Source organism: Carassius auratus, linkage group LG28B (genome assembly GCF_003368295.1).
Source record: "Carassius auratus strain Wakin linkage group LG28B, ASM336829v1, whole genome shotgun sequence".
Lineage (NCBI taxonomy): Eukaryota > Metazoa > Chordata > Actinopteri > Cypriniformes > Cyprinidae > Carassius > Carassius auratus.
In genome coordinates, this window is record NC_039293.1 from 2,160,322 (window position 1) to 2,175,781 (window position 15,460).

The following is a 15,460-nucleotide window of genomic DNA, read 5'->3' on the forward strand; positions in this document are numbered from 1 at the left end:
TACGCAAAGCTTTTATTGACAAGACATGGTCAGAAACGGCCATAGATCAGGTGATGGCAAACAGGCGTGTAGAAGGAAAGGCTAGAGCAGTCAGAGAAACAAGCAAGGGTCAGACCACGTCAAACGTAATTCAGCAGGGTGAGACAAGAGGGATAATCCAGGTACAAGCAAGGTCCAGGCAGGGGTAAACAGTATCCAAACAGGGCTAAACAAAAGAGGTAATCCGAGGCAATCATGCAAAGAAGAGAACACAGGGAAACAGGCAAGGCAGGACTAAGAATAAACTTTAACCTAAAAAAAGCAGGCTCCTAAGGGTAGCTATCAGCTAACTAATGATAAACGCATACAATACTCGGCAGCCTGAAGGTGCCTGAGTGAGCGTTTATATAGTGAGTGTAATCAGCATATTCAGCAGTGTGTGTGTGTGTGTGTGTGTGTGTGCAATTAGTGCAATGGGTGATGGGAACTGTAGTCCGGGATGAAGTGCAACAGTGGGTGTAGTGCCGGAGTCCATGTAGTGAGCGGGTGACCTCTGGTGGTGAATGAATGGAAGTTCATATACCAGATTCGTGACAGTAATATAGTTCTCTTAATGTTCTTCAGAACACAATGAAGTTTATCAATTAATTAAGTCTGCTTTGAAAGTGAAAGTGTTGAAAGTCTTGGCCAAGTATTGTGACCCAGATATTGAATTTGTGCTCTGCTTTAAACCCATCCAAGTGCACACACACAGTAATGAACAAACACGCACAGACAGTAGAGAACACACACCCGTAGCAATAGGCAGACAATGCTGCAGCTCCAAGGGAGCAGTTGGGGGTTTGGTCAAGGGACACATTCATGGGATTGAGGGTGGGAGAGAGTGTTGTACATTCACTTCCCCCAACAACAATCCCTGACGGTACTGAGACTTGAACCCGTGACCTTCGGGTTACAAGTCCGAATCTCTAAACAATAGGTCTGCCCCCTTTTGATATGCAAAAATTAATACACTGCAGTCATATGTAAATAAAATGAGGCATAGTTGACCTTATGGCAGTTCTCTCTCTCTCTATAATATATATGTATATTAATTATTTATTCAGTTATCAGATGTTAATAATGCATCATATAAACCCATCTAAATTATCATACTTTATATTTAAAATATGCATTATTGTTTTTCAGAGTGATATCAAAAGTAACGCTATCAATGTTCTTTTTTTTTGTCTTTATTCTGACATGAACATGATCAACATTTACAGTCACATGGTGAGTACCCCAAATTATAAATTTGTTTTATATGGCTTTATTAAAATATGAATATATTAATAAAATAGTTTATCAATATGTTTATCATAAGATAATTAATTTAAATTCCTGTTGGTTTGACTGGTCTTCAAGTGTTGACTAATATTATGTATCTTATTATTCATCTTAAGATGAATTCTGTTATGGACCCTTTATAACTTCATACCTTCTTTCTGCTTTTAGCGAACACACAATCAAAAAAAAAAAAGGAAGATAAAAAGTGTCTTTTACAATAAGGTGGAAGTGAAGGAGTGAATTAAGTGGTATTTAACATGAAGAGGTGGAACAGTCTGAATCCTAAAGATAAATACTGGTCTGTGGGTCAGATTAATGGGGTGCACTGGGCTTGTGATACTCCATTTATCTTTACTTTTCTGAATGAGAGCCTGAGAGGCTACTTGAGGATTATGAGGAGGGTCTGGCCTCCTTTTATGATGAATCCATGCCTCATATCTACTCTTATACTTGTCAGTACATTTTTACATTTTTTTTTTTTTTTTAAGATTCAATTAATTTGAAATTATTTGTATTATTATAACTAATTTTTAGAAATAGTTTTTTAACATACTATAAATATATCTGTCAAGATCACTGTTAATGTTGTTTAACACTTTCTTTTACTACTCCTGATGTAATCCATAATTTGTTTCTGTGCTTTTTATGTCTCATTTAGCACTTCACAGTGATTAAAGTGGTCATGAATTGCATTTTATATTATTTTATAATGTTCTCTGATGTTATCTTATAATATTAGTGTGATTTTACATAAAAATAAATGATTGAAATTAATAAATAAACAAATAAATAAATACATTTCCTGTCCTATTTTTGTGCCTCTCTGCAGAACAGTCTGTTTTTTAGGTGGCTAAAAAAAGTCACATGCTCCTGAAGCAGCACACACTCCACCGCAGGTCACCTTTCGATGGAACCTAAGTTCACTCTCTCCATCTTGCCTACAGACACTCTTTGCTCCACTCTTACCTCATGCTTGGACAACTTTTGCCCACTATTGTCTAGACCAGCCCCCTGGCTGTCCGATGTCCTCCGTGAACACCGCTCTAAACTCAGGGCTGCAGAGAGGAAATGGCATAAATCAAGAAACTCTATCAGTCTCTCCTCTCTTCATTCTCTGCAAATGTCTTCACTGCTAAAACATCATACTACCACAACAAAATGTAAAACTGTTTTGACGCTCTCTTCTTAATCCTCCTCCATTGATTCTTACAGCTGACGACATTGCAGTTTTCTTCCAAATAAGACAATCCACTGCTTCCTCCTGAAAAACAGACATAGAAACAGATGTCAAGCAGACACAAGACAAGACTCATGACACTTATTACTCCAGGACAAGATAGAACAAAGTTGCCAGTCCACTTTGGGGTTGTGACAAAGGAGCCAGGGGTGTCCAAGAACTATGGGTGCAAGGGGAGAGTCTAGGATATAGAAGGAGGTGATCTCAGAGTAGTTGCCTGATGTGATGAGGGTAATGTTTCCAGTGGTAAGTGAGATGAGAGGAAGTCTTTGACCATTGAGGTTGTGAACAGCGATCCGGTGAGTGAGTTGTTTGAGGGGAATTTTAAGTTAGTGTGCCAGTGCATGGTCCATGAACTTACCTTCAGCCCCGGAGTCCAGAAGTGCTTGACAATTGTGAGATTGTGCTGACCATCTCAGTCTTACCGGGAGGAGTGTAGATGATGATGACGTCTTCTCAGAGGAGATCCCACCCGATAGTAGCTTCATACTTACTATCAGGCTTGGCTTTTTACTGGACAGATGTAGGCGTGATGACCGGTTTCCCCGCAGTAGAGGCAAAGGCCCAGGGATCTCCGCCTTCTCCTCCCAGGAAAGCCGAGCTCGCCCTACCTGCATGGGCTCGTGATCGTTGAGGAGGCTGGCCATCCCCGCCGCTGACTCAAGTACCAGTAGGGTCTCTCGGTGTAAGGTTGTGTAGGTCACGTCATTCTACTCGGGTCAGTCGTCCATCTACCCTTGGTGCCAACTCTATGAGTCCATTGAGCGAGGTCAGAAGGTCCAGGGCATAGATATCCTTCTGGACGAGGTCAGCCAGCCCATGCAGGAACATGCCCCACTGCACCTCCTCGTTCCATTGACACTCCACCGCTAAGGAACAGAACACGATGGAGAAATCTGACACTGATCCTTCTCCTTGACGCAGTTCAGTTAGCTTCCTAGCCCCTCTCCCGGCAACGGCCCGATCGAACACCCGCTTCATCTCTGTTGCGAGTGTCTGGAACGAGGTGCAGCATGGATCTTGATTCTCCCACACCGCCGTTCCCCATAATGCCGCTCTCCCAGTGAGCAGCATCAAAACGAATGCGACTTTGGATTGCTCGTTGGAGAAGGTCCTGGGTTGAAGGGAGAAGTGCATCTAGCCTCGTGTTAGGAAAGCTCTACAGAAATTTGGCTCACCAGAGTACGTTTCCGGAACAGGAAGGCGTGGTTCCAGCTGGGAGGGGGTTTCCGGTGGTGTGGGGGGAATGGGTGGTGTGAGCAGTGCATTGGGAGCTCGTAGGAGTTGTAATTGCTGGGTGAGCTCGGACACCTGCGCCAACAATGCCTGGACAGCGCGACCAGTTTCATTAAAGGGACAATAAGTAACTTTTTAGGTATTTTATTATGTAAAATCAATATTTTTATTCATAAATATGCCCTCAATGGTGTGCAAATACCTATGCCAATGTTTAAACTAATCCTCATAAATGAAGAATTTATTATCTTTATATACATGGGACGGGTAGGTCGACGGAGGCTTCCATGTAGTTCCGCCATCTTGCAAAACTATAATAGCAGAGAGGGACAAAAAGTACTAAGCCAACGCGTTTCCACAGCGCGTTTTCGGTCAGAGCCAGAAACGCAGGTGCAGAGCAGTGAGAGGCGCTTGAAACTGCACCGGCAAGTCTGGATTGCATTCTTATTATGGACCATTCATATGCCGCGCCACAGGAGAAGAAAACATCGTCGCCAAAACAGTCAAAAATAGAACGTAAAAGGAAACGTGACCGTAGATTACAGAAAACAAGAGTTAATGTCGGGGAAGCTTTTTCTAGGTGGAAAGAGCTAATGCTGGATAAAGATTTCAAAAGAGACGCTGAAGTGGCCTGTTTTCTTCTCGACAGGTAAGTCAGTGTTTGATGATGATATCTAACAATGCACATAATTCAGAAAATATAAGGAATAAAGAAGACATAACTACTAATTACAATATTTTATGTTTTCCACAGTCCGTAATTCATACTGTAACATTCGTTTGTTAGTTGTCATGTTGCAGTTTGTTTGAAATAACACACCTGTTCACCTGAAGGAAAACTCGACGAAGTGCTATTAGAAGACATCCTGTCAAAGCTTTTTGGTACATATCGCCTACCGTAGATGCAACGCGCATTTGAAAAAGCGAGGCGCTGGAGAGCAAAATTAGTTTGAATGCAAAATACAATTTCACCACTAGATGGGAGTAATTCCTACTTACAGTCCCTTTAAGATTCCGTCTCTGGGAATCCATCCTTCGAACACTGGCGCTAAGGAACTCTTCTAACGACGATGACGGGTTACTTGCTGCTTCCATGATGGTCAGATCGTTCTGTCAGGGTATAAATGACAGGAAGCAAGTTGCAAGTAACAGATTTATTATAATTCGTAAAGTCAGGCTGGGTTGATGGTGGGTGGCGCAGGGACCTCGATGACAGCACAGATCGGTGAGAAGGTGAGTTGAGTGCGTAGGTGAGAGATCATGAGGGATCCAAGCGATGATGATATAATCCACAGAATACCGAACAGGAACGAAGACACAAGGAGGAATGCTTGAGCAGAGGAGACACAGACATGAAGCATGGAGGACCTCAAACAACGATCTAACAAAAACAAGAGACAAAAGACAGGGCGTTAAGTAGGCCGTTGGAATAGGCTGCAGCTGCCCACATGGAACAATCAACATGACGTAACATGAGAAGAGCAGGAAACAGTGCATTCATGAACCGTGACATCAAATGCTATAAAATGGTCAGAGCCCCTGGTATTCTGCCACACACTGTTCACATATTTAAATCTATTGTAGATTTTTAACACCCCTTAAAACAATCATCATTAACAGAATAAAGTTTGCCTAAATCTTGTTTTAATAAAAAAAGTATCTTGTATACATACATTGTATATACAGACATACTGTACAGTACATATACATTGTGCTTTTTCACCAACACTATGTCTCAAATGCAACCCACATGCTTTATATGATTCTACTCTAAGATTTATAAATCATATTCACAAATTCATATCAGCATGCACACACATGTTGTTTAATTAGGTATTTCTACATTCTACACATTTTTTGTGTCATTATTATCAAGGATATCTGTGACATTGCACTATGCAGAATACATTAAATATGCAAGACCTCAATAGATTATAATTTTTTTTCTAAAGCATCTCTTATTTGGTGTTATTTGTTTTCTGAAAAGTGCAGAGTGGTGTTTAGGCAATGAGCCCACTAAACCAGCAATTTAAACCAGTTAGAACATGCAAATTGACTCAAAAAGTTAAATTATGCCTCTCCACAAATGCCAGTTATAAATTCAAAGTCCTCAAGGTCCTACAAAAACAAAACAAACAAAAAAAAAACAGAAGAAGAAGAAGAAAAAAGAGTTACTCCTCCCTGCTTCTAGACTCTATGGAGGAGGATGTAACACTAGTATGATTGGAGGAACTGTGTAATCACTTAAGACGTTCACATGTGAAATGAGAAAGTAAAACTAAACCAGGAATGATCTCTGTATGATCTTGCATTTATTCACATGCTTGAGAGTTTGAAGTGAGTCCTGGAAGAATTGAGAAACACACAGAAACAAGTAAGTCTTCATTGATTTTCTGAATTGGTTTAGATTTTCTGGTTATGTGTAACATAAAGAAACACATTCATATTAACTTACCATTCTGTGAGTTTTCTGGTTATAATGCATCTCCCTGTTTTCATATTTTTCTTTTAAGCATCCATATCGTCCGAAGATGAATTTCATTTTTTTGACCCTCTTGATTATTAGTGGAATTACTTACTCAAGATCAGGTAAGTATTTGTATTTAAGTTTGTGTTCATGTGTAAAACAAAAAGTAAGAGAGAGGTAATAAGTAACTTATAAGGGCCTAAGTACAATCAGCCGGTTATAGTCCAACTGAAGATTCATTATCCAGAAATATTTGACCACTGAATGACAAGATTGACCAATCAAAAGCAAGTATTCCAAAGAACCATGAAATAAGGAACAAAACCATAAAAGTGTTAACAGGCAGTGTTGTATGTAGTTTATTTTAGTGAATGAATCCTCAGCTGAACTTATGCAGAGCTGAGGTTTGTGTGGGGAAACAACAGATGCTGCTTTACATGGAAACATATTGTTTAGGAAAAATGTGTGTCTTGTATTGTTAGTGATGCAGGATTATCACACCAGACATGTCATTTCATAACATTTCTAACCAGTATTACTTCTCTGGAACACAAAAGGAGATGTTAGAAAGAATGTTTAATATATTTAGCTATTTTGCATAAAGTGATCGCATAAATATCCCTATATATCTATATTTCATAGAAAGACATGAGGGTGCACTGCCTTCACCGAACGAAGGTTTTGTTGTGCTCACAGAAGGAGACCCCTCACCAGCTGGTACAGAGGGTGCATCCTGAGCCCCCCTTGGTGGTTTATGTTGGCCACCACTGTCATGTTGTCTGAATGGACCAGGACATGGTGTCTTCTCAGAATTGACAGGAAGGCCTTGAGCACCAGAATGACTACTATAATTTCTAGGCAGTTGATATGCCAGTGTGTTGCTGCAGCAGCCGACCAGGAGTCAAATGCTGGTCTGCTGTCACACACGGCATCCCTGAGTTGGAAGCATCTGTTATGACAATTTTCCTTCTGGAGACCAGCCCCAGATCAATCTCCAACTAGTACAGATAGGAAGCTCTTGCCACAGCCGTGGGTCACCCTGAGTCCCAGATAGCAAGTATGGTATCTTTAGGGGAAGTAAGTTCCAGACCTTGAACAATGGAGCAAGCTGCTGAATATTCAGAGATTGTTACGGTGAAAGCTATTTGGGCTGAATTGAGAACTGTGCCCAGGAAAGATATTCATTGGCTGAGATTTGACTTATACATGTTGATTCTGAGCCCCAGGCATTACAAATGGCTGAGGAACGGGGATCTTTGTGCACATAGCTCATGCTCTGACCAGGCCAGAACAAGCTAGTCATTGAGATAATTCAGCATGCGCACTTCTTTCTGTAACGGGGGGCGAGGGCCAAATCCACTCTTTTGGTTAAGATGCATGGTGCCAGAGACGGTCAGGACAGAAAGTATTTTGGTAAGCCATCTATTTGAATGTGAATCTCAAAAACGGTCTGTGATGGGGGGCTGGAATTGAAAGTATGCATGTTTCAGATCCACCAACTTTCTTTGAAGTAATGGCTGTAAAACCCTGACTCGTTGCGGGCTGCTGGAACAAGCTCCATGGCACTCTTCACTTGTAAACTTTCTACTTTGGACTGAAAGTAGAAATGGGAAGGTCTGTAAGCAATCTGAATGGAAAAGCCTAATTTGATTGTTTCCAATACCTATTTTGACACACCTGGAATGGCTTCCCAAGCCAGGATTCGGGTGGTGAGGGGCTGAAGTGCTTCAAGAGGTAGGTTCCTGCACTGGGGCGAGGAACTGATAATGTTCATGCTGCTTTGAAGAGGAGAAGTGCTCTTCTTGTGAAGGTGATTGATTTTTATTACAACACAACGCCCCTGACACCCCAAAATGAATAAGAGGTAGGAAGGCAAACTCGAGACACATCAGGATTAAACAGATAGCCACAGGGGAGAAGTGCCCTTCTCAGCTGAGACTGCTGTCAGCATCATGATCCACTGCTGAAACTGCCATGGCGAGCAGGAAGACTTTTTCTTCTTTTGTGTCAGTGAGGAGATGACCTTTGTGCTGAAGGCAAAAGATTATGATCAAATTGCATTTTGCACCAACTTATATAGGCAGAAGGCCTCGTTTGTATGCACATACTGAGATGGCATTTGACTGTGCAAGTGCACAGAAGTGATCCAATGCAGGCTTCAGCATTTCTGAGAAAAGGAGTTCTTCTAAAGCATCAGAAACTTATGCAATGCCATTTAACCATATCAAAAGAGAACATTTTTAACAGCTTTCTTTTTCTTGTAACAGACCGATATGAAGTAGTGAGTCCTGCAGACACTGTATTTGCTGTAGCTGGTGAAGATGTGATTCTGCCCTGTTCAGTTAAGCCCAGCATCAGTGTTGTGGACATGAGAGTGGAGTGGTTTAGATCTGATCTGAAAAACTCAGTAGTGCATCTCTATGAAGATCATGATGACAGAAATGCAGAGCAGACTGAGTCCTACAGAGGGAGAACAAAACTGAATCCTCAAGAACTACAGAGAGGAGATGCATCACTCAAACTCTCATCTGTCCGAGTCTCTGATGAAGGACGTTACAAGTGTTTTATTCAGTCCAAATCCTGGTCTGATTATGCTACTGTTGATGTCAGTGTTGAAGGTGAGTAAAACAATAAAAACAAACATTTAATGATTGGTGTAGGCAAGACTGGGGTGTGTGTAACATGGGGTCCGTTGTAATGGGTTCTATATTCAATGTTCCCTCTTATTTTTCTTTCTTTCTGAATATAAAACTGTTCTCTATTGGGTGGACATTTCGGCCACCTGAGCAAAAACATTCTTTATACCAGACCTGTACAGCACATACACAAAAATAGTGTAACTTTTAACTTTAATTTGCTATTTATGTTTGATTTGATCCTTGATGTAACTAAATGATGTAGGTTACCTGAGAATATTTTTTACAGTATAATACACTGCCGTTCAAAAGTTTGGGATCAGTATGTTTTTTTAAAGAAGTTTCTTAGGCTTATCAAAAATGTACCTATTTGATATAAAATACTGAATATTATTTCACAAAATAATATCGTGAAATATTATTTCAATTTAAAATTAAATTTTACTACTTTATTTTACATTAAAATATAATTTATTCCTGTAAAGCAAAGCTGAATTATCAGTGTCACATCCTTCAGAAATCATTCTAATTTGCTAATTTATAATCAATGTTAGAAACAGTTGTGGTGCTTAATATTTTTATTATTATTATTATTTTTATTTATTTTTTTGTGACCTGTGATATTTTTCAGGATTATTTGGTAAATAAAAAGTTAAAAAGGATAGTGTTTATTCAAAATAGAAATTGCGTGTTACAATACAGTATACACTATACTATTCAAAAGTTTGGTGTCAATAATTGTTTTCTTTTTTATCTTTTTTTCAGTTAATAGGTTTATACAGCAAGTACATTTACATTTATTCATTTAGCAGATGCTTTTATCCAAAGCGACTTACAAATGAGGACAATGGAAGCAATCAAAAACAACAAAAGAGCAATGATACGCAAGTGCTATAACAAGTCTCAGTTAGATTAAACACAGTACACGTACCAATTTGTGTTGTAATTGTAATTGTAATTAATATAATAAATAAAAAGAAAACCGATAGTATAGAAAAAGAATCAAGCAAGCTAGTGTTAGAGGTCTTTTTTAATAATTGTATAATAAATTAATAGAAAAAAAGAATAGAATTAGAATAATGAGTGCTAAAGTCAGAGGGTCAAATAAAGATGGAAAAGATGTGTTTTAAGCCGTTCTTGAAGATGGCTAAGGACCGAACTGCTCGGATTGAGTTGGGGAGGTCATTCCACCAGAAAATATTTATATTTTTGAATAAATGGTGTTCTTTTTAACTTTTAATTAGCCAAACCAAAGAATCAAAGCAGCACAACAGTTTCAACCCTGATAATAAATCAGCATATTAGAATGATTTCTGAAGATCATGTGACACTGAAGACTGGAGTAATGATGCTGAAAATTCAGAGTTCATTTCAAAGTATATTAAAATAGGTAGACCTAACTAATGTTAGAAATTGCAATAGCCTAATAGGCCACAATATTACAGTTTGTTTTTTTCCCCAGTATTTTTTATTAAATAAATACAGCTTTGATGAGTAGTAGTGACTCCATTAAAAAACAAGGTCAGTTATTTATTAGGTTTATAATATAGGCCTAACATAATATAATATCAAAAACTGAAGGATTTAAACTGATAGAAGAGAATAGAAAACAAGCTGAAGTATATAAACTGAGATCTGCAAGTTAAATATTTTCAAAGAAAAAAAAAGTTGATCTAAACATCGCTATGAAGTACAGTTTGCACAAATACACCCTTGTGTGACTGTAAATGTATGAGTTTTGTTATGGTTCTGCTCCCATCATGCCCTATTTCCCTCACTTAATCAAGCCACTCTTCTTTAAAAGATGAGGATGTTTTATTTCACGTCATTGCATTTGCGTTGGCTTTCGATTTTAGATATTTCATCTGCAACCATTATTTGGTTTCTACAGCGACTCATTTGGCGCATATCATTTTGTTTCTATGAAACCTATAAACCGCTTTCACCGGTTCTAAATTTGTAGTGATATCAACTTCATAGCCGATCATTGCAATTCTTTCCTGGCACATTATTTCTTCCGTGCAGCTTAGAGGGAACACTGTCTATAACTATCATGCTTAGCACAGATTGTCCCATAACTTACATACTGGACCTAACAAAGATTGAACACAGTGAAATGGGATGATGTATAAGCCCACATTTGACACAACGAGAAAGTGACTAACAAACACACACACTGGGTCTCATTCACTAATAATTGCATGGATTAATGAAAAAAGGAGAACTCCTCACAAAACGTTAGCAGCTATATCACAACATGTGCATACACAAGTGAATTTGTTCCCGACCTCAATCTAATGTTGAATTTTAGGTTTTATAAATAAGTGACTGTGTGCCCAAGTTTAGTCATTTGCATCAAACACGCCCAGACCATCGCCATATTCCAGTTTTTGCATACATGTGATTTCACTTCCTGTTTTTTTTTTCATTCTGTTTTCTATTAATGTTATAAATCACATACTGTTACAACTCTAGTGGGAATAGTTGTAACAATAGAATTCTCTGCACATAAACTTAAAGGCATAATTGTAGATTTCAAAACGATTTTGATTAGTAGCAGACAAATGTGATGTTTTATAAAAGTTTGACTCAAAGAGTGCAAAAAATGTACAGGCGTTACAGCAAATTACAGACCTTAAAGTAAAGAGTGTTCAAACTATCCACAGTCTCCCCTGTGTGTTGCTCCTTTATGATTTTGTTTAATGCTTTTGTCAGCATCAAACGAACACAAAAACACAGAACAAGGTTTATAGGCAGATAAAATAAGGTTATGCACCCATTGAATGTTCTCCATCTTGGTCTCTGTAGCTGTAGGAAGTCCTCCAGTGATCACTGTAGATGGATTTGATGATACAGGAGGGCTTCATCTACAATGTGAATCTGAAGGTTGGAACCCTGAACCTGATCTTGAGTGGCTGAACAGTGAAGGAGTCAGCTTGAGTTCAGAAACAACAGAAATGCAAAGAAACACAGACGGGTTCAGTGTGAAACACACCATAACTGTACAACACAGAGATGACAAGATTCACTGCAGAGTCAGACTGAGACATCACATGCTGGAGACACTGATTGTGACCTCAAGTACGTACTGACACATTTTTGTTGTGCAATTTTTATGATATTTTTTATTGTTATTTGATGCTGTAAAGTAGATTAAATAAAGTTTAACAGCTGATTTCTAACTCGCTTTGTATTGTTAGAATGTTGTGTATGTTTTACTGACAAATAAACAGGGTTATCTAGGTACAGATAACTTGGAGAAAAATTTTATCGTTTACTTACAATGACATTCTCATGATACAAGTGGGTTGAAATCAGCAAAGTTACACTTTAATTCTGAATGTAGTGCATTACATTAGGGTATATAAATCAAAAAGCATCAACAGCGTTAGTTTTAATTGCACTTTTTTTACTGTGTATGTATACAAATGTATCTTGCTTGTATTATTAATCATTTTTAATCAAATATAAATGTTTGACTGGACACAATGTGCTCAATGTCACTGTGTTGTGTTGCAGATAAGAGTTTTAATCCTTGGAGGATATCAATAATCTTGGCTTCAATTGCTGCTGTACTCGTTGTGATTTCTGGAATACTGTTAGCTGTGTTTGTTTGCAAAAACAGAGGTAAAAATTATTGTTTGTTTGTTTGTTTATTATATTTGATTTAAATAAATAAGGAATCCTAGGGCTAGTTGCCACATGTTTATTATTCCTCAGTTCACTCATAGTGTCCAAAGTTGGACATACATTCAGGACTGGAAAAATCTATGTTTTTTTTTTTTTTTCTTTTTTTTCTGAAAGTCACTTACTGTAGTTGTTATTTCAATACTAATTTAAAGTCTCATTAATTTGGAATTATTTATTTGGAATTTTTATCTTATTTATCAACATAATCAAACATACTGTGCTTGAGAGCAAAATATATTGTAGTTAAAAAATAAAAGACTGCAAATAAAAAATATTGCTAAGAAATGGTTTATTTAAAAAGTAACTGATAACACAATATTTGTATTGGAAATAAATATTCTATGCCGTTCCTACACTTTTCATTATGCAGCCATATATTTTGCTTATTGTTCTGTTTCGGGTCTCATCTTTGCTTCCATTTTGAAAAGTTTTGCATAACTGTGCTAGAATGAAAGACCTGTTTCTATTGGTCACTCTTGATGCAATCGTTTGGCCACACCCACTGCCCAAACCCGGTTGTGGCATGGAGATGGTGCGTTTTAACATGGGGCTTAATACACATTAGGTAATCTAATAACCTAAACGAAATCTACATTTCAATAACTTTTACTGTAACATGGACCATTAATGGACCTTCAACTTAACATATTGCACAATACAGCTGAATGAGCCAAGTCATTTCAGAACAGTCTATCTCAGCCATGTTCAATATTTAATATGACAGCGGCTGGTGACACACACAACAATGGCCTAACAAAAAATGTTTGACCATATTTTACTGTACCAACCTGCTTTTATGGATACACCACTTTCTGCCCATTTAGCACAGCCTTTCCCAGCCATCCCTAATTTAGGCTTATCCTAATTTACAAGTATCCAACTATTATCAAATGTATTCCTAGAAAACAAAACATTTTCTTCTGAAAATTGTGTAAAATTGAATTTTTTTGAGAAAACCTTGGAATCGCAAAGAAACAGGAGCAGACGCGATTGTGTCCTTATTCCAGTTGAAATATCAATAATACTATACCATTTTTGCAGTCCTTATTATTTAATTACAATTTTATTAATCTTGCTCTCTAAAATGTTATGCTTGATTGAATAAAAAGAAGACACAAAAGTAACACCATACATTTCTCCACAAAATATTTAATCAGCACACACTGTGTATTCATATACTATTTGTCATATGAGAGAAAGTGTATATCTAAGGTCAACTTAGTCACCTTCTCTTGCTGTTGTTCTTGATTTCTCCAGAACACAACAAACTACAGAATGAGAACGAAAGAAAAAAACAAGGTGAATTTGTCTTTTTTTTTTTTTTCAATTTTATTGTAAAGTTCGTTTTTATCCACACAATATTTACTTAGCAGGCACGGTGTATTCAAATATGTTTTTGTGTATATCTTGGGTCCTGTAAGTTTTTGTTATTTTTATTATTATTCTTAATTTTTATTTACATTTTATTTAAATATAATTCCTGTTTTATTTGTAGTTCTTCTTCCCCAGTAAGAAATAATTATGGTCTATATATTTAATGTTATTTTCTTTTGCCATTATTCTGAATTTCTTCAGAACGTGAAGAATTACAGGAGAAGAAGAACGGAAAACTACAAGGTGAATTTATCTTTATTAGGTTATTATTTCACTATAATTTCTAACATTTTTTGTTATATTTGTACATATTCCACCCCTTAATAGATACATGTTTATAAAATTTATATTAGAATTATTCACTTACCATATATACCCGTGATGTTATCTATTTAATGTTTTTCCTTGCCTTTATACTGAATGTTTTTCAGAATACAATGCACTTTTTCAGAAAGAGCACCAGAGAATAAAACAAGGTGAATTTGTCTTTTTTTTGTTATAATTACATTTTTATTGGAAAGTTTGTTAACATCCATAAAATATCTGTGTATTAAAATGTTTTTGTGTATATCTTAGGTCCTGTAAGTTTTTGTAATTTTTATTTTTATACATTTATTTATTTACATATTATTTAAATATTATTTCTGTTTTATTTATAATTCTTCTTCATCAGTCAGAGATAATTATGGTCTATATATTTAATGTTATTTTCTCTTCCCTTTATTCTGAATATTCTTCAGAACGTGATCGGCTACAGGAGGAGAATAACAGAATGCAACGAGGTGAATTTATCTTTATTAGGCTATTATTTCACTATCATTTTAAATATTTGTTGTTCTTTTTATATTTGTAGTTATTATTCCACCCCTTAATAGAATAATGTTTCTAAAATGTACATTTGAATTATTCACTTACCATATATACCCGTGATGTTATCTATTTAATGTTTTCTCCTGCCTTTATTCTGAATTTTCTGCAGAACGCGAAGAACAACTGGAGGAGGAGAAGAGAAAACAACAAGGTGAATTTATATTTATTAGGGTATTTATTTTACTAATAATTTCATTTTTTTTTTGCCATTTTCAAAGTTTGTTTATTTATTCATTTATTTTATATTTGCTGTAATTATTTATCCCCTATAATAGTTGCTTCTTTTTTTTTTTTTTATAATTTCAATTTTATTGTAAAGTTTGTTAACATCCATAAAATATCTGTGTATTCAAATATTTTTGTGTATATCTTAGGTCCTGTAAGATTTTGTAATTTTTATTTTTATAAATGTATTTATTTACATATTATTTAAATATTATTTCTGTTTTATTTGTAATTCTTCTTGATCAGTCAGAAATAATTATGGTCTATATATTTAATGTTGTTTTCTCTTCCCTTTATTCTGAATTTTCTTCAGAACGCGAAGAACAACTGGAGGAGGAGAAGAGAAAACAACAAGGTGAATTTATATTTATTAGGGTATTTATTTTACTAATAATTTCATTTTTTTTTTGCTATTTTCAA

The 15,460-nt window shown here is 36.5% G+C and overlaps 1 protein-coding gene across 1 annotated transcript; it reads left to right on the forward strand.

Annotated features, from left to right (window-relative positions):
* The first annotated feature begins 4,987 nt into the window (after positions 1–4,987).
* On the forward strand, positions 4,988–15,198 carry LOC113067527 (butyrophilin-like protein 3). The gene is made up of 5 exons (XM_026239909.1): positions 4,988–5,003; positions 8,513–8,863; positions 11,690–11,962; positions 14,522–14,526; positions 15,190–15,198. The coding sequence occupies exons 1-5, from the start codon at positions 4,988–4,990 to the stop codon at positions 15,196–15,198; spliced, it is 654 nt and encodes a 217-aa protein (XP_026095694.1).
* Positions 15,199–15,460: the final 262 nt, after the last annotated feature.

Bases quoted from the DNA above. Each gene is read 5' to 3' on its own strand.
- LOC113067527 (XM_026239909.1), top strand. The intron at 8,864-11,689 runs GTGAGTAAAACA...TGGTCTCTGTAG, and splicing joins TGTTGATGTCAGTGTTGAAG to CTGTAGGAAGTCCTCCAGTG.